General features: G+C 34.2%; 1 protein-coding gene across 4 annotated transcripts in view; it reads right to left on the bottom strand.

Annotated features, from left to right (window-relative positions):
• Positions 1–24,957, bottom strand: part of DPYD (dihydropyrimidine dehydrogenase) — a 902,287-nt gene that overhangs the window by 539,676 nt on the left and 337,654 nt on the right. For all 4 annotated transcript variants that reach the window (XM_030935823.1, XM_030935822.1, XM_030935821.1 and 1 more), the window contains 2 exons: positions 8,416–8,523; positions 6,490–6,659 (listed from right to left, as the gene is read on the bottom strand). In XM_030935823.1, the coding sequence (XP_030791683.1) occupies positions 6,490–6,659; positions 8,416–8,523 (278 nt within the window). The remainder of the gene's footprint in view (positions 1–6,489; positions 6,660–8,415; positions 8,524–24,957) is intronic.

Genomic DNA, 24,957 nt, shown 5'->3' on the forward strand with positions numbered 1-24,957 from the left:
GAATTATCACATGTACTATAGAATTCTGACAATTTCACGTGTCAGTTTCTTTATACTCATGTCTTGAATATTGTAGATTTTACCTCACCAATTGGCTGGGGATACATTAATTGCAATTTGTTTTAAGTGTAATATTTATACATATTGCTAACATTTTCAATATAGAGTTGTCACTCTGTGAAGAAATAGAGCCTTCCCGTTCAGATTCCACATCATTCATATATATTTCTCTGAATGTTAAAAATATAAAACAAGGAATGGAAAAAAACTTTAAGAAGCATATAATTACAACACAATTTTATAGATGGGCATACTCAGACTAGTATGTAAACCAAGAATGAAGTGCTCCAACTGTAATTCCTTTTGACTATTCCATTCTACCTTTTCATACTACACTGAAGTTTCACAACTTCCAAAAGGATACACATATACAGATCTTTGGAATGTGTTATCCTCCTGTCATCATAAAGTGTTAAAGGTGTACTTTAATATTTTAGTACCAGGGGAGCCCCTAACTACTACTAATTAGCTTTTTGTGCCTGGAGAAGATTTTGTGTGGCTGTTTGTTTTCAGCTACCTTCAGATAGCAAACCATGTCAACATGTCTCTGATTACTTTCCATGAAGAACAGGAAATCAAATGATGTACAGGTGCCAAACATTGAAGAGCTGCTGTAAGCATCACCCTTAGTAAATCAAATTAAACTTGTCAGCTTCTGGGGGCTATTTTCTAAAAATAGTCCCAGATTCATATTTCTTGTAATTAAATTAAAACTAGAAAGCATCAATTACTTGTAGAAAATGCATGTTTACGCTGGGTGCGGTGACTCACGCCTGTAATCCTAGCACTCTGGGAGGCTGAGACGGGCAGATCACAAGGTCAGGAGATCGAGACCATCCTGGCTAACACGGTGAAATCCCGTCTCTACTAAAAATACAAAAAATTAGCCGAGCATGGTGGCAGGCGCCTGTAGTCCCAGCTACTTGGGAGGCTGAGGCGGGAGAATGGCATGAACCCGGGAGGCAGAGCTTGCAGGGAGGCAGAGCTTGCAGTGAGCCGAGATCGCCAGGTGTGGTGGTGGGCGCTTGTAGTCCCAGCTACATGGGAGGCTGAGGCAGAAGAATGGCGTGAACCTGGGAGGCGGAGCTTGCAGTGAGCTGAGACTGCACCACTGCACTCCCGCCTGGGCAACAGAGTGAGACTCTGTCTCAAAGAAAAAAAAAAAAAAAGAAAATGCATGTTTAGCCACAAGACATAGATGACAAAACTATCTATAGACATAGCTTTAACATGGTCATTTGATATTAAAAATATCTGAGAAGAGGCCTATAGGTCACGACACAAAAATGATCTATTATGGGGTATGCTGTGTGGTGATGCAAAAAATCAGTTAAAAGGCTCATTCTTTTAAACGATGCACTATTTCAAGGTTGTAGTACCAGATGAAGAATTTTTTTTTTTATTATTATACTTTAAGTTCTAGGGTACATGTGCATAACGTGCAGGTTTGTTACATATTTATACTTGTGCCATGTTGGTGTGCTGCACCCAACAACTCGTCAGCACCCATCAACTCGTCATTTACATCAGGTATAACTCCCAGTGCAATCCCTCCCCCCTCCCCCCTCCCCGTGATAGGCCCCGGTGTGTGATGTTCCCCTTCCCCAGTCCAAAGCAGACTGAACAATCTGGTATTGTTATTTTTCTAATTAAAATAATAAAGTAGCATTAATTATCAAAACAGTTAACCCTCTCAATAGCTAAAATATATAAAAACTGACATATCAAAGTTAAATCAGTTACCATCTTGACAAACAAATAAAGGGAAGCCAAGGCATCCCAGGGAGTAGCATGCAGACCCCATAAAAATGTAGCAGAATTAATGATCAATCATGTTTTGCTGCTACTGGAAAATTGAATATGTGAACAACAGATTTTTGAAATATACTTTGTGTGTGGGATTGTGCTATTAAAAGTAATTTTGAAACCATACTCTTCTCAGTAATAATTAACAAGAACTATAAAGTCCTTCCCTAACCTTATCCTTTAAATTTATCAACTCAAGCAGGTCTGTTGAGTCCTGACCTTCATGCCTCCTTTTAGGGATTCCCAACTGCCTAAAGCATTCTTGAAGTTCTATCTGATCTGTCAACAGCTTTTAATACCAGCATTTTGGGGGATTCTGTTATCCTGTGAAATTTAATCTCATCTATTTAAGCTTGCAGAAAGCACTGGAGGGAATTATTAACAGATTTTCCCTCATCTTCTTAGAGGATAGTGCCGAGTGATTGGCTGGTTTCCCTAAGGACCCATGGCTGAGAAGCCCTAGTTTGTCAGTAGCATCCTATTTAGCATGTGTGTGAGGCCACAAGGGAGCTGGAAAGACATTTGGAATCAGAATTACATCAATATGCTGACGATGTCTGCATATCTTCATTTCATCAAACCTATGTCCTTTAGTATTAATGCTTTCTTAGCCAAGATGGAAAGTACCTCCATACAGCACACTGTTTGTGACTCTAATTAGACAGCTGGAAAGCACGTTGATGATACATCAGAACAGTGGACCAGCAACCTCAGCAAACTTGCTAAAAATGCAATTTCTCAGGCCCACCCCAGACCTATTGAATCAGCAACTCTAGGGACAGGGACCAGCAAGCTGTGTTTAACAAGCCCTCTAGGTGACTTAATGCACCCTAACGTTTGAAAACCTCTACAATGGGATGTGTTTGTCACTACAAGAGTCTGTTAGATGATGTCTCCTACTTTCGTGGATTAAAACATTCCTGAGTCTAATTATATAGTTCTTGGTTACTAACCACATAATATACATGATCTCAAACAATTCCATGTGATATGGTTAAGCTTTGTGTCCCCACTCAACTCTCATTTTGAATTGTAATCTCCATAATCCCCACCTGTCAAGGGAGAATCATGGGGGTGGTTCCCCATGCTGTTCTCATGATGGTGAGTGAGTTCTCACAGATCTGACGACTGTGTAAGTGGCTCTTCTCTTTTTGCTCAGCATTTCTCCTTCCTGCAACCTTGTGAAGAAAGTACCCTGCTTTCCGTCATGATTGTAAGTTTCCTGAGGCCTCCCCAGCCATGCTGAACTGTGAGTCAATTAAATCTCTTTCCTTTATAAATTACCCAGTCTCAGGCAGTTCTTCACAGCAGTATGAAAATGGACTAATACACCATGTTAAATATAACTGGCTTCTGTCGTAATTCATATTTGTCACTCAAGGATAAGAAAACTTCATATTTTTCTGTATTTCCCTCACTCAAAGAGTGAGAATTAGACTGCACCATTAGACATATACACGCTGACATGCCTAATGCTGAGGCATTTTATTGACAAGCCATGTTATTTCCAAATTACACTAAAGAGTCCATGATCACTAAACAATACACATATTTGAGGAAACCTCTAAATGTCCCTGTTCCTCAATCTTCACTGACTCTAAAGTAACCAAATGTGACTGAAGTTTGTACTAGGGGAGGCAGCATAGGAGAAAGAAAACAATTACCCAAGAAATTAGGTCCAATATTAAATTCTTCATATTGGCTAAAAAATATGTCCAAGACCTAACCTTTCCAACCCTGTATCTTGAAGTAGATACATGATATTGGACCTCTACTCTCTTGATTGTCCAGTTTCATGAGTGTCAGCACTGCAATATTTTGGCTCCTCTTTTGATGCATACAAAACCAAGCAATGGCCATAAAGGATTAACACTGAAACTTCTATGAATGCCAAAGTTCCCAATCCTTACATGGTATTAGCCCTGGTAAGTGAATCAATCCTGAAAACTTTTCATAATCTAATCATATATTACTTATTATTCCAACTCTTTAATAAATTTTGCCTAAACTTATGAGATAAACCTTCAAAGGCCTACGATTATAATATTTATCTAACTTGGAAGGTATTAGTCCCTGTAATGCTAGAAAGCCTTGGATGCTGACTCCCTCCAGTAAACGTTCATTCCACAATTACTTGTTGAACATTTTATAGGTAGCACCCAATGTGCTAAACAGGGGGAAGGTAAATGTGACCCAGAGAGATGATCATGGCCCTTTCTCTCATGAAGCTCCAAGTCAATTAGTTTTAATATCATATAAAATTTTGGTTAATTGTAAGCTAATAATAAAATATTCAAACATTCAAACATTTGTTCTTCTAGTTTTAAATAAGACCAGACCCATTTGAGTTCTACTAAGCTCTACTGCAGTCAGGTTACCTACTATCTCAAGGATCTGTTGCTTCTTAACACTTTGGTAATCAAGATTCAGGCAGCTGAGCTCTGGCCTTCTAAGGTGCTATGTCTCTACTCTGATTCTGTGCTTTCTGTAATCTACTCACATTAACCAATAGCTCACTTTTTACTTAGCCCCTGACTAGCCTCTCTGCTTCTGATGCCACTCCACTATAGTCAATTCTCAGCAGAGTAGCCATTTTAAAATTTAAATCAGAGCTTGGCACTTCTCTGTTCAAAGGAGTCCAGTGATTTTTCTCTTTCAATGAGAGTAAAAGCTAAAGGTCTTGTGAATACCTACAATACATCATCTGGTCTGTCACATTTTCTGTTCTCTCTTACTTTATTCTGATGATATTGATGTTTTTTCTATTTCACAAATCCAGAAGGCTTCCTCAATAAAGTTGAAGGCATTTAGCTTGGCCTGCAATGTTTATCTCCTGGATGCCTACTTTCTCTCAATTTCTTCATCTCTTTGTTCAAAAATCATCTCATCAGAGAGGTCTTCCAGGGCCACCCTGTTTAAAATGGCAAACCCTGCCTTCTCTTCCACCATACTTCTCCTCTCTCACACACTCACTATAGTCCCATATTAACTTTTCTCCACAGTTCTAACTACATTTCAATATACTATTTATGTGACAGTTTATTTGTTTAATTATTGGATATCTTCTCTCACTAGGTACAAAGGCCACGAGGGCATGAAATTCTAACTGGTTTGCTGACTGTTGTATCTAAATTGCCCAGAATAATACCTGGTATAACAGATGCTCAATAAATGTAGTTTGAATGAATGAATGAATGAATGAGTAAATAAATTCATACCACTACCCTCTTCTTATCTGGTCTCAGTTTGTTTGCGTCTTAGTTCTACCTAAGACAGAAGAAATAGCCACCATTCATTTCCAGTGACGCTTGCAAATGGAAGATGACTACGATACAAAATATGAAGTAAATTGATATTGCCAATCAGGGTCATCTTCCCCTTCCAACCCTCAAGAAGTCACCTTTAGTAATGAAAACTTTTCTAACACTGGAATTAGAAGGATAAGACTTAGTATTTAAAATGTTTAGCTCAAAACCTATTTCTCAAGTACAAATTATGTGCCAGGTCCTGTGCTGCGCACTGGAATACAAAGATCTAAATTTTTCTTTATATGTGTAAAAAACCATGATTATACTAATTATTGCCTAAGACAGAATTCCAGAAAAAAAAAAAAAACCTTATGATCATAAGACTATCTTGGATTTTATATATAAAAAAAAGTCTAAAAAGGGTAGATTGGATGGAGAAAAGTCCAGAGAATAAACGTGGCATTTGAAACTCAGCCATGAACCAGTGGTGACCCTGATATTTTGGTAAGATTAATTTGTAATGTGGGTAATCTACACATGACAAATTACCTATTGTCTACAGCTATAATTCTTGCCTAGTACAGAGATTCCAAACATGTTCAGGCATTCCGAAGTAAGTCAAGTTCATGATACTGATTTGATTAAAATGAGTAATTTATCTTTCTATAAATACATTTGGTTCTTGTTCTCAGAACTAATATTCTTCATAAGGTATTACATTTCTCTAATAGCATTAAAATTTGAGAAGTCTGTAGTATATGTAAATAGCTGATAACTCACCCAAGACTAGTCACCAGTCACTGGTAAGAATGAAATGATTTTAAACAAGTTATTTTTAGTGTGTTAACCAATTACTAATTTTGAGTAGTGCTTATCTTAGAGCTCTTTAAAAATATACATGACACCCTTTCCTTTCTGTTTGCTTCACAAATAATGAACTGACTGAAAGTATGACCAAGGTATACATCTTAGAATGCAGCTTGTAAATTGGCTTACGGAAAATCCCAAATATGTCTTATTACCACATTCTTCTAATACGCATACATTTTGTGAAGAGTACCTACTATTCAGGATATAGAAGACTTAGCACTTTCCATTGTTACTAGTTAAATAGAATACATTTCAAACATATTAATACTAACAAGAAGCACTTGAATATTGACAAAGAATAAATTTCTCATTTTATCCAAATCACTATTTCAAATTTTCTTTTACTTGGAATGTCTGAATTAGAAAAGAAACAATTATGTGTAGCCCCGAAATTTTTAAACTTGAATTTGACAATTTCAACATTCTAGTGATTTAAACATTAACAGTTTAATCTCCTGAAATCTGTTGGAGTACAACTCCATATTTTCTGAAGGTTCCATTTTACCTCCTCAGGGACAGCTCTTATATTAACAAAGCCTTTTCTGAAGACGACGAACACACGGCGAGCTCCACAACGTAGAGCGGATGTTGCACAGTCAAAGGCAGTGTCTCCAGCTCCAAGTACAATCACGACTCCCCGTATCGATGGCAATGGAGAGTGACAAGCGCACATTCCTGAATGATGAAAGGAAAACCCCATTTTCAAGTAGAGAAACCATTTCTGCATGACAGCTCAAAAGATACTTGTACTCAAAGCAGTGTAAAATTGCATCTTGCAGTTTTCCAGGATGAAGTGTCACTATCAAATTATTCTGCTTCATTGAAAGACAGTTTTATTCCCATTTTAAAAATACGCTCATATATGTAATTTCATAGTCAGTACCTTTAGTTTCTTTTTTCTTCTAGGATTCCTACAACACATTTTCAGGAGTTTAGGTCATAACAGACTGGAATCAATCAATTAAAACTCTCTTTGTCAAAATTGTGATATCTATTTTTAACTTAGCATAATTAAGTTTCTTTTTGCTAGAAGTAAAAAGTGATCCTTATGATCTGTGTTAACAGTTTGCAATATTTCATTATAATACATTTTTAATATATTACCTTATATAATTTCTAACACATACCTCTGTTATATATTTTGTTAACTTTCAATATTAACATGCTGAATAAGTGTCCTTTATGTAACTGAAGAATTTCTGAGAACTATTTTCTTGAAATAGTTCAAATAAACCTTTCTCCCTTTCACTGCTTTCCTCGGGTTTGGTTTGTAAAATTGGGCAGTAAAAGAAATATGATTTTCTAAGCATCCATTTCTCAAGGTCATCTCTATTAAGATTTGGTGTCCATACGAAGATCCTTGTAAAAAAGTAAAATATAAGTATTCTTTATGTGTTAGGTAGCACTGTATAATCAGATTAAATAAATAAAAGTGTTCATAAGATAAATTAAATAAAATTGTTTAAATAAAAGTGTTCATAAGATAAATTACTATAATTTTTAAAATGGTACCAAGAATAGAATAAACCTATAATTTTAATAAGTGTAATCATTTTGCTCCAAAGATTTTGTATTTGGGACACTCTGTAATTTTCAAATATAAGCTAGGTGCACTATGACCTTCCTCAGAAAGCATTTCAGACATACAAACATCCAGTTCTACTGGGAGGAAGAAGGTGGAGAAGGCATGCAACTTTAGCTGTAAACTTCTGAAAAATAATTTAACATAGAACGTCTCTTACTGTTTTAAGTTCTGGGAGAAGCCTAAAAGTTTGTATCATTTCTACATGTAATTACTGTAGGAATAGCTGTGGCTCAGACCTCTTTAAAAACATATGTTTGAAGGATTTAGATTATCTAGCTTTGGATAAAATATTACAATTTTCTCCTAAGACAATGATTCCGGTCAAGCCAAAGCAAGGTACAGCCTTCATTCAGGTGGTTCTTCTTGGGGTGTATAAAGTGATAGGGTATCTCTCAAAGTATTTTATTTTAACTTTATAAAATAACTGTTTACGACAAGACAGTCAAAGTTTCTGCCTGTGTAGGTACAAATCATGTAAGATATGTGATTATTCATCCTATTTTAAAATAGTTCCCAAACTGAAGGTAATGCCATTTCTTTGAAAAACATCTTCCAATGTTTGTTAAGGACTTGCTTACCTTGAAGAAATTTTTCATGATGTAGTTTAGACATACATATATTACAGTGAAAATTCCTTATGATGATGCTTTATTGGAAGAATGAACAAACAGATGATTCTGGCAAACTGTTATATCTGGACTTTTTTTAAAAACACTTTACATTGGGGTATTAGGCAAGGATGGGTGTGAGATCTGAACAATGTGCTGCTGAGCTTGATCTTGATATTGATTTATAATACATAAAATAGCATACTCACTATTAAGCATAAAAGACAATATGTTATACCTGCTTTACTGCCTTTGGCTACAAGTGGCAAAAAGTCTTTGGATGTGTAAAACCCCTGGTCCCGCGTCAGGCCTTGAAAGATGGTATCCTTATTGGGTTCTGGCAAACCTAATTAATCAAATTTATAAAATGTCATTAACAGGAGGAGGAGCTTTTCCTACCAGATATTAAAACAATAAAGAAAACTTTGATCTTTGAAACAATGTTGTTCTTACACGAAAACATCTGTAAGCAAATCTAAAATGTACATAACACAGTCTAACAGATCTCAGAGTATATCTTGTATATCTTTAATATACAACCAAGTATACATCAGAAATCACACATTAATGTATACCTATAAATATATGGAAACATACCATGTATATACACACATAAACATATGTAACATTATAGGGAAAATCAGGTTATATTCTTTCCTAGTGTCATAAATAAGTCAGTTTCGGTTATATTAAAGTACTAAATATAAAAAAAAAAAACTTTAAAAATGGGTACACATTTATCTAATTCCTGAATAAGTAAATTCATTTCTTTTTTAATGAAGGAAAAAAGTTAAAGGAAAAAATAATGTGTTTTGCCACAATAATTCAACCACTGCTAAATTTCAAAAATATAAATGAATTAAAATGAAAATTATTAACCAGGAAAATGTTTTAATAATTAAATGTCTTTACTGTATAAAAAGTTTCTCAAAATCAGTAAGGAACATACTAGCTTTTCAATGGAAACATAAAGAATAATAAAAATTGGGAGAAGAAAAAATATAAATCACTTAAAAGCACTAAAAATATTAACTCCATTAAGTCATTAAACTGCAAATTAAAAGAATAAAATTATAACTTCCCTATAAAAAGAAAAATATTCAAGAAAATTAAACTATACAGCAAGGGTAGACATGGAACTTGTCATACTCTTTTGGTGGAAATATACGTTCGTGTTCAATATCTAGAAAACAGTTTTAAATCTATTTTAAGAAAACACTGACACATGCAAATAAAGGTTTAATGCACAAAAATGATTAATACAGAAAAAGTAAAATAAGATGAGAGAGTACCAGAATGCCAGGCGAATGAAGAAATAAGTTTTACCATATAAAAGAAAAAGACAACAAAACAACGAATATTCGAGAAACATGGTATAAGATTGTAATCAAAATACAGTCTTAAACAAACCTGTAGGATTCAAAACTCTGTATAATTCAAATTTTGTAAAAAAAGTATTAATATAAACCATGTAATCGAAACAGAGATCATTTCTAGTGGTGGTATTAAGGATATTCCAATTTTTATTATTTCCTTATTTTCCAAATTTTCTACATTGTGCATATATCAATTACAAATTAGTAAATTCTTACCAAAACCTCGGAAGGAAAATGAGTAGCAGAGTACATTTTTTCCAAAGTGTAAATGAAGCAAATCTTACAGCAGTCACCCCATCCAAGGTAAGTAGAGAAATAATTCATCTCAATTCCATAAAAGCAGGGGGAAATACATAGTTTTATTTTATTACTAAGACTCATTCTACCAATGGGTCATTCTAGAGAGGTAGGAGTTTATTTTACAACGAAATGAAGGGCAATGGACATTTGCTGGTAGATACAGAGTAATAAGCATAGCTCAAGGATGACTTTTGTCATATGAGATAAGGTGGATGCCATATCCGATCTGAAAGCTGAAGGTTTTTGTGGGTTGTGTGTAATCAGCAACAAACTACCATTGTCTCTTCAGATTAAACCAAACATTTTTCTTCTCCATCTGGCACCCCCCGAATCTCCTTTTCCAGAACATTTGCTTATAAATTATTTTAAAAGACCTTTTGCTTTCAAAATGATTTCCATTATGTAGTAGGATAGTTAGGGGAGCCACCTCACCTGCCTCTGCCTCAGCTTCTCTGTAAAGGAAATAGGGATAAGAACGTTTCTTCCTTTTATGATATAAAAAGGTATATTAGTAACAGAAATGATTATATAAATGGGTGGCTGTTTATGTGATTCTTTTAGAAAACCTGGGGTGGAGGGATGGGGTTGGTAAAAATAACTGAATATGTTCTTGAAGGCTCTCTAATGACAAAATGATTTCTTCTCAAATCTATTAAAAGAAGATGAAGTAAGGGCAACATTTGACTATTCAAACCAACATATACATATATTACATATGATTAGTTTTTCTTTGCAGGTTATTTAGCCACACCCCAGGTCACACATAGATCCTCAAGGTCCATGGAGCCCTCCTCCTCTACCTGGGTGACAGGTGATCCCTTCTGGCCAAGGACAGTGCATCTGAAGGTTTCCTTGTGGATACTTTGATAGCCTATGCTAATCATAATGCTGTGGGATAATGAGAAGCAAGGGATTTTGTCAGCAGACAGACTTTGGTATGAATTTTTCCTCTCTCATTTACCAGTTCTGTGATCTTGTATAAGTTCCTGTGAAGGTTAGGTTTAGGTGTCAACTTGGCTAGGCTATAATACCCGTTAATCAAACACTAAGGTAGGTGTTGCTGGGAAAGCCTTTTGTTGATGTGATTAATATCTACAACCACTTGACTTTAAGGAGATTGCCTCAATAATGTGGGTGGGCCCTATCCAATCAATTAATCAAAAGGCCTTAAGAACAAAATTGTGGTTTCCCTGAGAAAGAAGAAATTCTGTCTTAAGTCTGCACAATCAGCTCCTACTTGGGAGCTCCAGTCTCCTGTCCTGCCCTAAGGAGTTGAACTTACCAGCTCCCATAATTAAATAGCCCAATTCTCTAAAATAAGTCATCTCTATCAATCCATCTGTCCATCCTACTAATTATGTTTTTCTGGAGAATCCTGAAATTGAGTTTCTTAATCTGATCTGATTTTCCACTACTTCATTTAAAAAAAGAGAGATATCTCCCTTGCGCTTCCAGGTGAGATATCTCTCTTTTTATAAATGAAGTAGTGGAAAATCAGATCAGATTAAGAAACAAATGGGATCTAATTAAACTAAAGAGCTTTTGCACAGCAAAAGAAACTACCATCAGAGTGAACAGGCAACCTACAGAATGGGAGAAAATTTTTGCAACCTACTCATCTGACAAAGGGCTAATATCCAGAATCTACAAAGAACTCAAACAAATATACGAGAAAAAAACAAACAACCCCATCAAAAAGTGGGGAAAGGATATGAACAGACATTTCTCAAAAGAAGATATTCATACAGCCAACAGACACATGAAAAAATGCTCATCATCACTCGCCATCAGAGAAATGCAAATCAAAACCACAATGAGATACCATCTCACACCAGTTAGAATGGCAATCATTCAAAAGTCAGCAAACAACAGGTGTTGGAGAGGATGTGGAGAAATAGGAACACTTTTACACTGTTGGTGGGATTGTAAACTAGTTCAACCATTATGGAAAACAGTATGGCAATTCCTCAAGGATCTAGAACTAGATGTACCATATGACCCAGCCATCCCACTACTGGGTAGATACCCAAAGGATTATAAATTATTCTACTACAAAGACACATGTACACGTATGTTTGTTGCGGCACTATTCACAATAGCAAAGACTTGGAATCAACCCAAATGTCCATCTGTGACAGACTGGATTAAGAAAATGTGGCACATATACACCATGGAATACTATGCAGCCATAAAAAAGGATGAGTTTGCGTCCTTTGTAGGGACATGGATGCAGCTGGAAACCATCATTCTTAGCAAACTATCACAAGAACAGAAAAGCAAACACCGCATGTTCTCACTCATAGGTGGGAACTGAACAATGAGATCACTTGGACTCGGGAAGGGGAACATCACGCACTGGGGCCTATCATGGGGAGGGGGGAGGGGGGAGGAGGGAGGGATTGCATTGGGGAGTTATACATGATATAAATGATGAATTGATGGGTGCTGACGAGTTGATGGGTGCAGCACACCAACATGGCATAAGTATACATATGTAACAAACCTGCACGTTATGCACATGTACCCTAGAACTTAAAGTATAATAAAAAAAAAAAAAAAAAAGAGAGATAATAATTATACTTCTCTCATGGATGTGAGACTTTTTTTAAAAAATACTAAAAAATATTATAAAATTATAAAAATATTAAAAATATTATATCTATACAGATAAATCATATTATATATAATTGAGACCTGGCACATCATGAATACTCATTAAACATTAGCTATTAATATTAAGATAGGTTTATTCTGTAATTTATCAATTATTTCATACCTCATATTGCATGGCAAGGAAGGAATAGAGCTTAAATCAAAATAAAGTATTAAACCTTAGCAAATGTAAATAAAGTTCTACAAGGAAAGAAAAATGAGGCAACCTTAAGTGAAATATGAAAGAAAATGAAACTTGCAAATACTCATCTATCAAAGGAAGACTTCTCTGAGAGTAGGTGGCATATTAATAAATAAGGTATATGTCTATACCAGGATGATTTCAAAATGACACTGAAATGACTTTTTAATTCGCCTTTCAGTGTGAAAAAGAGAGTTTATGAATAAAGATGAATTGACAAAGATTTGACAAACAAAACAGGTCAGCGTAGTAGATACGTATAGTTTTTGTCTTTCAAGGAGGCCAGATAGTTTGTTTCTTTAGAAAAGTTATTTAAGTTGTTGGTGTTTTAGCATGCATTTATACAAAGGAACACCTCCTTAAGAATTATTTTTAAATGGTGATTTTCAAGTTCTCTGAAAAAGAAGGGAGGGAGGATGTGAGGGAGGGAGGGAGGGAGGGAGGGAGGGAGGGAAGAAGGAAGGAAGGAAAGAAGGAAGGAAGGGAGGGAGGGAGGGAAGAAGGATCCTGCTTATGTTACAAAAAATTTAAATTAACTTTTATCAACTACAGACACTACTAAATGCCTGGCCCTCCGGTGATTATTATATAACCCATTTTAATTCTCAAAGTAATTGTATGAGACAACTGATGTTATTATCCACATTTTAAATATGAGGAAATTGAGGCATATAGGGATTAAGTAACTGCTGAAGGATCACAGAACATGTAAGCAGCAGTGCCAATTTCTAATATGGACACTGGTTGTAGAGTCTATGTTATAAGTTCAAAATGGCTGCTTTTTTCATGTGTAAGTTATAACTAGGCCAGGTTATAACGTGAAGCTACATAACCAGTTGTATCTAAAGTAATCATTCAACATGTATGTATTAAGTTTCTCTACAAGGCTGCAGATACGCACACCTCACAGGATGTGTCTGCAGCCAGGTTCCAATCTAGGGACAGAGAAAGGACCGGCTGCTTCTCTTGTGGGCATTTTTGTTTTGTGATTATTTTCTCCAGTACAATTCCTTTCTGAAATGTTTTCCTTCTTAAGTGAACTCCTCTTGGGTATATGCTGGTTATTTTTTACTATTTGATATTCTTTGAAATGTGTATCCTTGCTTTGTTGCCAAAGCACCTCCCTCTGGAACAACTACAGAATAAATAACAGCAGTATATATAGTAAATTCTTTCCTTGTGCTCACATAAAGTTTTGTACAACTTCAGTTAATATGAACAAGATATTAGATGTTCTGTTACATATTAAAATCTAGTAAGTAATAAAGGAGAAAAAAATGTTTTTAAGGCTTACTTTCATAGCTATGGTAGGGCATGTTTAAGAATTACTCAAATTCTATAATGTTTGCTTGTGTTCCTTCACCAAGCCACTTGTTTAGTGTTAACTGAATGATGCAAGCACTTGTGCGATGCTTCTTGTTCTTGAAAGGATTCACTTGAATGACAGCTAAGCCATCATGAGAAAGACAGTCATCTTTGGAGACAGCCTCACAAATCCCAGGAGTGAAGAAGATAGCACAGACCACTGAGAAACTACCTCAGGTCCCTGGCCAAAGGTTGTGGCTCACAGAAATGAGTGGTGCTGGCCGGTCACAGTGGCTCACGCCAGTAATCCCAGCACTTTGGGAGGCCAAGGTGGGTGGATCACTTGAGGTCAGGAATTCGAGATCAGCCTGACCTACGGCGAAAACCCATCTCTACTAAAAATACAAAAATTAGCTGGGCGTGTTGGCTTATGCCTGTAATCCCAGCTATTCCAGAGGCTTAGGCACAAGAGTTGCTGCACCTGGAAGGCGGAGGTTGCAGTGAGCTGAGATTGAACCACTGCACTCCAGCCTGGGTGACAGAGTGAGACTCTGTCTCAAAAAAAAAACAAAAACAAAAAGAAATGGACAATGCTCTAGTATACTGAACTCTAAAGGAAGACCAATTCTTATTCTTTCACACAGGGGCTTTTTCAATGAGACTTTGGTAGACAAAACAACACTGATTATGTCACTACTCTCAAGTTCTCTGGATGAAATCAGCAAAATGTAGCTGATGGCAAATATCATAAGTTTTTCACCTTCCAAAGTACTTTTGTATGTGAGATCTCACATGTTATGTTACTCAGTCCTTATTTTCTAATGCTGGCTTGGGAATGGTGCTGCATTAGGGACAGTATTCAAATATACAGATTACACATGTATTTATAGAATAAACCAGGCTAACTTCCCCCTCTGTCTTAGTAAAAGAAAAATCCATGTAACAACTTTTGTCTTTATTTTTGTTTATTAAATCTTATAAAATATCTTAAGACTTATTTCTACAATTATTTGTAAACAGTATACTGGATAGGACTAAAATCTCTGAAGTCGGACTTCCTGCATTCAAATTCTAATTCCAGCACTTACTAGCTATTATGACCCTGGCCAAATAAATTACTCTTTCTGGGCAACAGCGGCCTCATCATAGAACTGTTGGGAGAATTAACAGAAAAAACAGGTATATAAAGCTCTTTTCATAGATGTGAAATAAATGTTTCCTTTTATTTTCATTTGCTTCCTTAAAGCCTTTCCTCAATTTAATGAAATGATACATTTGAGTAGATATAAGTTAAATGATCATCTAATCCATGATATACCCAGTTAATATTATTACACATTTAAGTGGTCAGTATTAGATAGGTAGTATCACAGTCCATGAAACTTAGCATCTTTGGCTAAAATGAAAGGTTACAGCCACATAAGAGTATTATTCTAACTTCATTCATTCTATAGATTACAATGAACTCTAACTACATGAGCATCAAAACAAGGAAAGTATTAATAGCAAGATAAAGCCTACTCCTGTTCAAAGTGTCATTCAAATTGGAGCATTAAGAACAAAATCATGTCTCAGACAGCAGTGACCTAAGAGTCTAAAGAACTGGGTTCTAATCTCATTATTTCCATTTTCTAACTGTACTTGAATAAAATTACTTAATCCTGTGGCTCTCAAATTCCTTAATTTTAGAATGCAGACAACCCTGTTTACTATATAGGGTTCTTCTGAAAATTAAGTAGAAAAGTGCATATAAAGCATTCTGGTAAATCTAAGATAACATTAAAATGTAAGTCATCATTATTGTCTTGGGTAAAATATAAGAACTATGGGGGAAAAAGGCTTACATGATAAAGAGATTCATACTAAACACTTTCAAATAAAGAAGATATTGCAATTAATCATATATAGCCATTTGGGTGGCTATATACAGGATGTGTAAAAGTAGGTAGAAAACCATAAATATATGTTATCTATGTATGTATGTGTTTATATATGTATTAGAGAAGATAAGCTATTCCTGATTCAACCCCTAGCAGTTGAGATGACAATATGGAAGTAAAATATTCCTTTCAAGGGCTTAACTAAGCATGTTGCAATTCCACAATGGATTATAAAATGTTTCATCTGTCACTTAAAGATCACTCAAAGGATTTACGTCTTACTTCTAAGGGACAATAGTGCCATATGGGTTATCATACTAGGATCTATATATTGATAAGAAAGAGAATAGATCAATGATGGCCTATTGTGGTTGTTTTATCAATAAAACTCCCCATCTTCTTCCCTATGTGCCGCTGTAAATACGTTTAGTACTGAGTGTTCAGACTGAATTTAGAAAAAAAATGGAGTGATTCAATATAATACATATGAAATTAGATCACCATGCATCACAATAATATTCATTTCATTGATTTTTGAAATCCCCATTAAACATCTGTTTCATATAACTGATGTCTATATTTTCTCTAAATGTGACCACACACATTAATTGTGTGTATCACACAATTGGTTAGAGAATAACAAGAAGATTTTAAAAAGTGTTATGAATGGAGACACCATTTCAAATAATTTTTCCCATTTACACAAGATTTTTTTTGTACAGCAGTACATAACAATAAGTCCAGAACAAAGTGGATTATGGAGTATTATTATATAATATTGAAAATCTGATGCATGCTCAACTTCTCTTTTTATTTAATGTATAAAACAGTACAATTTTAAAAAACACTAGAAAAGAGAAAATAACCAAAGAATGTTTATGAAGTTATAAAGTATTTCAATTGGCTTCTATACTTCATGTAGAAAACACACAAATTTTATCATGCCAATGTAATTACTTCATATAACTTCATATCAGAATTTACTATCAGACTCCAATTTAGAATATCTACAGGTGAGAAAGGATATGAACATATTCTTTACAACAAAGCAATGCATGTATTAAGAAGTATAAGTACACATGAAATGAATTGAATTTGAAAGGTTGAAATTCTTATAGAGGATTTTTTTTATCTGTAATAAATGTCCAGTGATCTAATATAAACAAAATGAGAATATGGGTTCACCATGCATTTTCGGTCTCATACTTTTTACTTCCTTTATACATCTGGAAAAAATATATACAGAGATTTTATTTTGCTTAGTAAAATAATGGTTTTCTTTACAGAAATGGACAAAATATCCTTGAGTATACTGTAGTTTCATAACAAATTACGTATATACTTAGGATCTGTTGCAACTTTTCTTCTATCTATAGGATGTTATGACACAATCAGAACAACAAACCCTTTGAACATAAAAAAAGAAGTACATTTTGTTTCATTACTATTTTATAATATTCCAATTTGCTTATAATTAGTAGAAGTTATTGTAATAATTGAAATTATACTTTAATGTAAGCATTTGGTTTAGTTAAAACATTTCTAGAAAAGATGTTAATGTAATTTCATATTTCAGCCATACATTTATCCTCATTACTCTGCTTTATGTTATTATTTATTAAAGTATACTTTGTCTCTTGAGCCTTTTCTCTTCTCTTTTTCTTTATTTCCCTCCCTTCTATTTTCTCTGTTTCTTTTTCTCATTTGGCTTTTATTATAAAATAATTTCCTTAAATTTTAATCTCCACATTGTGAAGTAAGGGTAAGCAAAAATCTCAAACAATATGCCTCAGGCAAAAATTTTTTTCCTTAATGATTGGAGTTCTTAGATAGTGTTAAGAAATTACTGTTTAGGACTGTGCAAGTATACTATATCCAAAAGTGAAGAAATCATTAATAATAAAATACTAAAAAGGAACAGTTATATTACAAAATAAATCTACCAGGCTTACAAAGAAAACAAATTTGCAACAGCCACCTGCTGTGGAGATGAGGCAGTAATCTCAACAGCAGGAAATAAAAGGGAAGAGAGGAGAAAAATACAAAAGCACAGACATTAAAAAAGTAATTAAAACACTTATCTCCATCGACATACATAACGGAAAAAAACCCTCAACCAACCACCTAAAAACATACTCTATTGAACTGCACAGTAGGAAACAGCATTAAAGCCGCCACCATAAACACACATTCTGTAGAAGGAAGAAGACCCCTTTAAAAATGTAATCTCAAAAGTATTACTAATGTGTTAATCACCAGTAAGTGTACCTCACATTCATTGTATTAGTTACTTTCTGGAAGGTGTTTTTAAAAATTGTACTTTTACATTTTTTACTCAAGTAAATTCTTAAATACAGGCACTGAAAACCCCTTTATCAGTAATTGTTCTAGCAAATTATATAATCACATTGTGAGACTGAAATATTCTCTATTTGAAAAATTTTATGTAATAATTGTTAATATACCATGCATTTTGATAATGCATTTAAACAATTTCCTTTGAAATAAACTAGCCTTTGTTATAGTACTGGAATAAAATGAGGTGAAACACAATGTATGAGTTAGGGTCATGGATTAAAACGAAAATGAAAGCTAAAAATCATTCTGAATTACTCATGTATGTTCTGGCCTTCAGAGCTCTGCAAAGTGAAACAATGCAAGACTGAGGAAGGAAGTGGCAGGCTTTAAAATAAAGAACATGTAGCCAATGCGCTTGTGACTCTCTTAGCTGCTGGAACTTGTTTTCTACATCTATGTGATTTTCTCCAAGCATATATGTGAAACAATGGAGAGCTGCTCAATTCAGAATGATATGATCTCTCTAATGAGCTCTTGACTCTGTTACTTATATAGCTATAAATCCAAGCATAAATAATTAAACTTAAAGCCTCAGTTTCCTCATCATTAAAATGAGAAGTTACAAAACCGTATTTCCGTACTGAACTGTTATGTGGACAAGTAAACATAAAATAGCTCTGTACTACAGAAAGAACTTAATTTTATAGGTAGAAAATTTAATTCACAAACATAGATACTTGTCATGCTACCATATAATTATTTTATCTGGTGATAATATTCAAATATCAGTGTCATTTCAATTCTCCATTTTCCTCTTTAAATGATAAACTTCTGTGAAAATTTATTTTATTTTACTCTAAGTCATTACTGTAATTTTATGTTTTCCAAAAAATTACTGTTCTCAATAGATTTTTACAAGAAACATGTTAGATGTTAGAAAATGTTAAATTATTTTCATGCATAAATATACTTGGAATACATTTAGTATTACTGTCACATTGCTGAGACTTAAAATCACAGTACTTTTCTAGGAATTCAGAAAATTCCACAAGAAAATCATTTTCTAAACGGCATTCTTGATGGATGCACTTGGTCAACAATTCCAGAAACGTGTTTGACCTTTTGGCACCTCAGTTTCCTCATCCATAAAATAGGTAGATCATCTAGAAATGGAGTTCTGGGCCTTGTCTATGTTTTGTAGAGACTTCAAGACTATATAAAAATAGAGTACCTTTTATAAGTATGCATTTTACTGGGTACAGAGGGCTCACACATTTCATGACATCTTCCTAGGATCCTGTGACTCAAAAAAAATTAAAGAATCACATTTCCCCACTCTAATATTAAATCAATTACACTATACCATATCCAAATGCCTTTTCAAGTATACAGACTGTGGTTGTAAATGCCAAAGGCACTGCAATTTTCCATATCTAACAATCACTACATACCTGTTTATAAACGAAAGAATACCTGTTTATAAAAGAATTTGTTAGAATATTGAGTCCAGTGTAAGGGTAAGCAATGGTTTTTAACATCAGACATCCTTATGTTCATATGGATATGTGATATGGTTTGGCTGTGTCCCCACCCAAATCTCATCTTGAATTGTAATCTCTGTGATCCCCATTATTCTCACGTATTGTGGGAGGGACCTGGTTGGAGGTAATTGAATCTGAGGGGTGATTTCCTCCATGCTGTTCTTATGATAGTGAGTGAGTTCTCATGAGATCTGATGGTTTTATAAGCATCTGTGATTTCCCCTGCTGTCACTCACTCCATCCTGCCACCTATGAGTCAGTTGCTTGCTCCTCCTTTGGCTTCTGCCATGCTGTAAGTTTCCTGAGGTCTCCCTAGCAATGTGGAACTATGAGTCAATTAAACCTCTTTCCTTTATAAATTATCCAGTCTTGAGTATTTCTTCAAAGCAGTGTGAGAACCAACTAATATACTACTTCACTATAAATACTAGCTGTGTAACCTTGCATAATCACAGTTATTTAAATTTTAAGTCTCAGTCTCCTTAACTATAAAACCTGCTTTGCTGGAATATTAAATGAGATAATACATCTCAATAATATGATAATGGCTTAGCATACTGACTGGCATATGGAAAATGGTAATAGATGAACAGGTTTTTATGTACTTAAACTTAAAAACCTATTATTTTCATATGTATACCTTTCTTGATATTTTTTCTTCCTTGATATTTAACACAATTATTATGTAAAACACTATAACAACAACTTTAACAACAATGAAAACTATGGACACTTAAAAAAATTTAGTCCCAACTGAGATTTCCTGGAGTATTTGGTGATTAAGCATATAAAACTTGGCAGTTTCGATGTATAATCATTATGTATCTAGTTCTGAAATTTTTGTTACATAAAATTATTTTAAAATAATCTATTATATTCAACTTTTGGATTGGAAACCAGCTTGATTTTTTAAAAATTATGAGTACGATTAGTTGGAAATACAAATCCTAGGTATTTAATTTATTTAACCACTTATTAATATTTACTGAATGCCTACTATGTGCTAAACACCATATTAGGTGCTGGGAATATATAGATAAATACCTTCTGGGGTAGTAGGAAGAAGAAAATGTAACAAAAAAAATTAGAATAGAGCAAGACACCTGCTATGAGAAAAGGATGTATAGGTTACCACAGGAGCAGTCACAAAGGCACTTCACCTGGACTGGAGACAACACTATAAAGTCTAGTATTAAAAGATTAATGTTTCCAGTCATAGAAAAAGGGGGAGTATGAGTTTCATATACAAGGGCATGACGGGGTATAAGTTCAACCTGACAAGAACTGGGGTATGATAAGGGGAGCAGATAAGAGGAGACAGGAAGAAGCAAAATGCGAAATTTGACAAATAGGCAGGGTCCAAACTATGAGGGGTCATTCAAGTCACACCAAGATGTTTGGATTTTACACTGAGGAAACATTTTAGGAAATGATATAATCAGCTTTGTATATTAGCAAGGACAAATTGGTAGCAGTATACAGAAATAATTTGCAGAAAATAAGAATGGAAGAAGATGGATATAAGGGGATACTGCATAAATCCAGATAAGAAAGGAAAACTTTTCTTCTTCTTAACCAGGATTACTAGTAACCTCCACTAAAATGGCATTACAGGGGGTATCCCCAGCTTAGTATAAACACAGCTTACCCTCCTGGGGCAACAATTTCACTAAAGATAAGTAATTTAAATTATAGTGCTTATATTAAGACAAATGTAGAGAGACTGAGAAATGAAATGCAAATTTTGAATGAAATTTTAATACTTCAAAGAAATTCTATATATGGCATTCAAAACTGTGCCTCCAGATTCCCTAGAGGTATGTTTTCATTCTCTTCTCCTATTGCAGTAACTTAAATGGGAAAAAAATGGCACTTATACTAAGATACTGACAGTGGGGATGCAGAAAAATAAAAATATAATCCCAATATATTTAGGAATTAACTTTATAGGATTTGGTCCCTAGTGGTTATAAATGGCAAGGTCAAAGCTGAGTCTCAGCTTTCTGTTGTATCTCAATAACCTATATATCCTTCTCTCATAGCACATGTCTTGCTCCATTCTAATTTTTTTTATTACATGTCCTTCTTCCTACTACACTGTGATTCAGTATAGTGGAAGAGGGGCAGATTTTAAAGGAAGAGTGTTGTTCCTTTTTGGACATATTTAAGAGTGTGGAACAAATGTCTGAAGCTCATGAGGGAAATTTAGTCTGGATAAACAGATTTGAAAATTATTAGCAAAAAAAGAATGGTGCTGGGAGTCAGAGATGCTAATGAGCTAATCCAGGAAGAGTGTATACAGTAATCAGAAGAGAAGGCCAAGAGGGGAGTACAAGATAACACACATACCTTAAGGAAGGAAAGAGGAAAGAAGCTAAAGTAGATATTGAGGAAGAACCAATCAGTTAGGAGGAGGGGTACAAAAAAGCAGTATGCTGGAAGCCAAAAAAAAAGAGAGGTATCAGTTCAAACTTTCTTGTTATCACAGAAGAAAAAAATTTTAAACATTATACAATGTATAACACTATGTACACTGTAAAGCACAAAGAAACAGTGTTCAAAGGAATACTTTTGATTTTAGGAGTCATCTTTCTTGATTTTTCAGTACAAAACAAGGCCACCAGCCTACAATTAATTTTAGAAATAATATAAACAAAAAAGATTGAAAGAGAATATTGAACAGAAAAAAAGCAACAAAACACAAATACATATATTGTAACTATTAGAATCTATTTAAATGAGCAAAATCAGAAGACGAAAGGGGAAAACTCTCTAACAGTCACATGGAGAAGTATTCTAGTAGTAATGTCAGACAAAGTATGAAAAGAATGAATTAGCCAGAGGGAGAATACATCACATGCCTTCCCAGGAATCAGGATAATGGAGAATATATTCGCACTGGAGAGTTTTCTCAAGAAGTAAAAATTAAGTTAGTAATGGCAACTGCACACCAATTATATTCTCAGTAAATAATATAAAAGGGACATAACTTAATTTGTATAATATTTGCTTGATTAAAAACCACATTTAGAAAATCTTATCTTACAATCTTAAAGAAATACATCAAAACTAAAGCCCTGAACAATGGAGATGTTGTTTTTCTACTAGTGGGTTTGGAAATCCCACAGAAGGGTAGGTACATTCATGCCTGGTTCACCCTACCACAAATTTTCTGACCTCCGAAACCAAAACCACCTAAAGACTCCTAGACAGTAGAAATATATGGCTAAGGTAGTGACACCTAGATTTGCTCTCAGTTTCTCCAACTAGCTTTGTGATGTATGGCAAATTAGCTTACTTCCCTGTGCCTTAGTTTCCTCACCTGCAAAATGAAATGTTTAGTACTTCCTCACCTGACCTGTTTTAAATGCTCTTGAATTATGAAGCACTGAGATATGAGAAATTTAATAATAATGAAAATTATTTTCATTTTCATTGGAGCACATTAAAATGTATATTAATGTGCATTTAATAAACATTTAATAATACACATATAAATGTGTATTAATGTGCAATAGGCAAACAGTCATGTTTTCATTTATCCCACTACTAGGTGAAGAATCTATAGTAATTATGGTGGTTTAATTAGGGAGATCAAATAGAAATTCTCGGTTGCTGTTTAGAAACTATTTAAAATCACTGCAAACTATATAATATATACCAATTCACAAATTATACTAACATCTGAACCACTCTAATGATAGTACAGAGAGCATATATTTTGATAGAATCAATAAAAATCTCACATTTTTAAAGTCAATGTAAAACATCGAATTACATTCCAAACGCCTTTGGTTTAATAAACTGAGCAGTCTGCTTTGATACTTTCTTTTCAGTTTCTGAATAGGTAATTTCTGTGATGACATATGGTTTTAGGGCCATTTTTAATCATTTGTAACTATGTTTATATTTTTTAAAGAAGGCATATTCTAATGCTAAGCTATGTGATTCGTCCTCTTAGACCATGCTGTATAAAGGGTCACTATCGACAGTGAAGTCTAGTCCAATCAGTTTATACTCCAGTCACAATCTAGACTCTTTTGAAACCCTAACTTGCTGTTTTGCCAATGTATTCTACAGAAGATAAAGAAAAAGAGAGAGAAGCTAGTTCAGAAGGTCTTTCACCACTAACTATCTTAAATATAGGCTCAACATTATACAAGCTCAGTAATAAGAAATATTTTAAAACTCTGCATTTGTAAAGTGATTTATTACTTAAAAATATTTCCTATATATTTGAGTCCCACAAAAACACTATGGGCTAGATATCCTTATGCTCATTTATAGATGACAAATTGAAGTTCAAGGCAGTAAAAAAAAAGCTTTCTATAATATCACAGACAGTAAGTGACAAAGACAGATTTAAAATAGCAAAAACTCTTAAATACATTGTTTCTTCCATCATTTCATAAAATATACTTTAGGGCAGCATTTAATCTTTATTGTTAGGGAGAAAAAAAAGGAGGCTTAACCTAGTCTGAAAATTTGGCATACAATGTTATGTGGTGCCTGAATGTTAATATAGCTATTTTATTCATAAGAAAGAAAAAAACATGCTTTAAAGATTGGTGGGTAATTACTCACCTATCATCCCACCTACACTACATTTTGGAATGATTTTAGGTAAACCACACCCACTTAAATTTAAATGGTGTCTTGTAAAAGTATCTTCTAAGCACTATTCATTTGCTTAAAGCACAGTTCTACAATGACAAACATCATCAATTCATTTTGAGAAAGAGGTAATAATTAAAGGGTTATTTTTCTTCTTTCATTGCAAGTCATTTGACCTATGTTAAATCAACTATCAAATTTTCCTTCATTATTTCTACATGAAGGATTTTGCCAGCTCAAAAAAGTATAAATCTTCATTTGTCAAATTTAAACTATAACTGTCCCAGATGCTATCAGGCCTCATAGTTCTTATCCCTTAAAAACAGCAAAATATTGTCAAGTCACACCACCTCCCCATACCCTCAGATGACCCCTGGAATCAATAATATTTGTAATTTGTAAGTTAAGGAGAACAGAAGGCAAGTGTTGTCCTCGTTAACCACATTGAGCTGTGATACTACAGCCGACTCCCTTGTGTGGTCTGTGATCAATTTTAATCTCCTGACCAAGAACAGAAGAATGCAGACTCCTGATTCTGGATTCATCTTGAAAGGAGATTATAGATTAGTATGTCTGTAGTGGGAATGAAAGATTTAATTCAATTGGCATTTC

This window comes from Rhinopithecus roxellana, chromosome 8 (genome assembly GCF_007565055.1).
Source record: "Rhinopithecus roxellana isolate Shanxi Qingling chromosome 8, ASM756505v1, whole genome shotgun sequence".
Lineage (NCBI taxonomy): Eukaryota > Metazoa > Chordata > Mammalia > Primates > Cercopithecidae > Rhinopithecus > Rhinopithecus roxellana.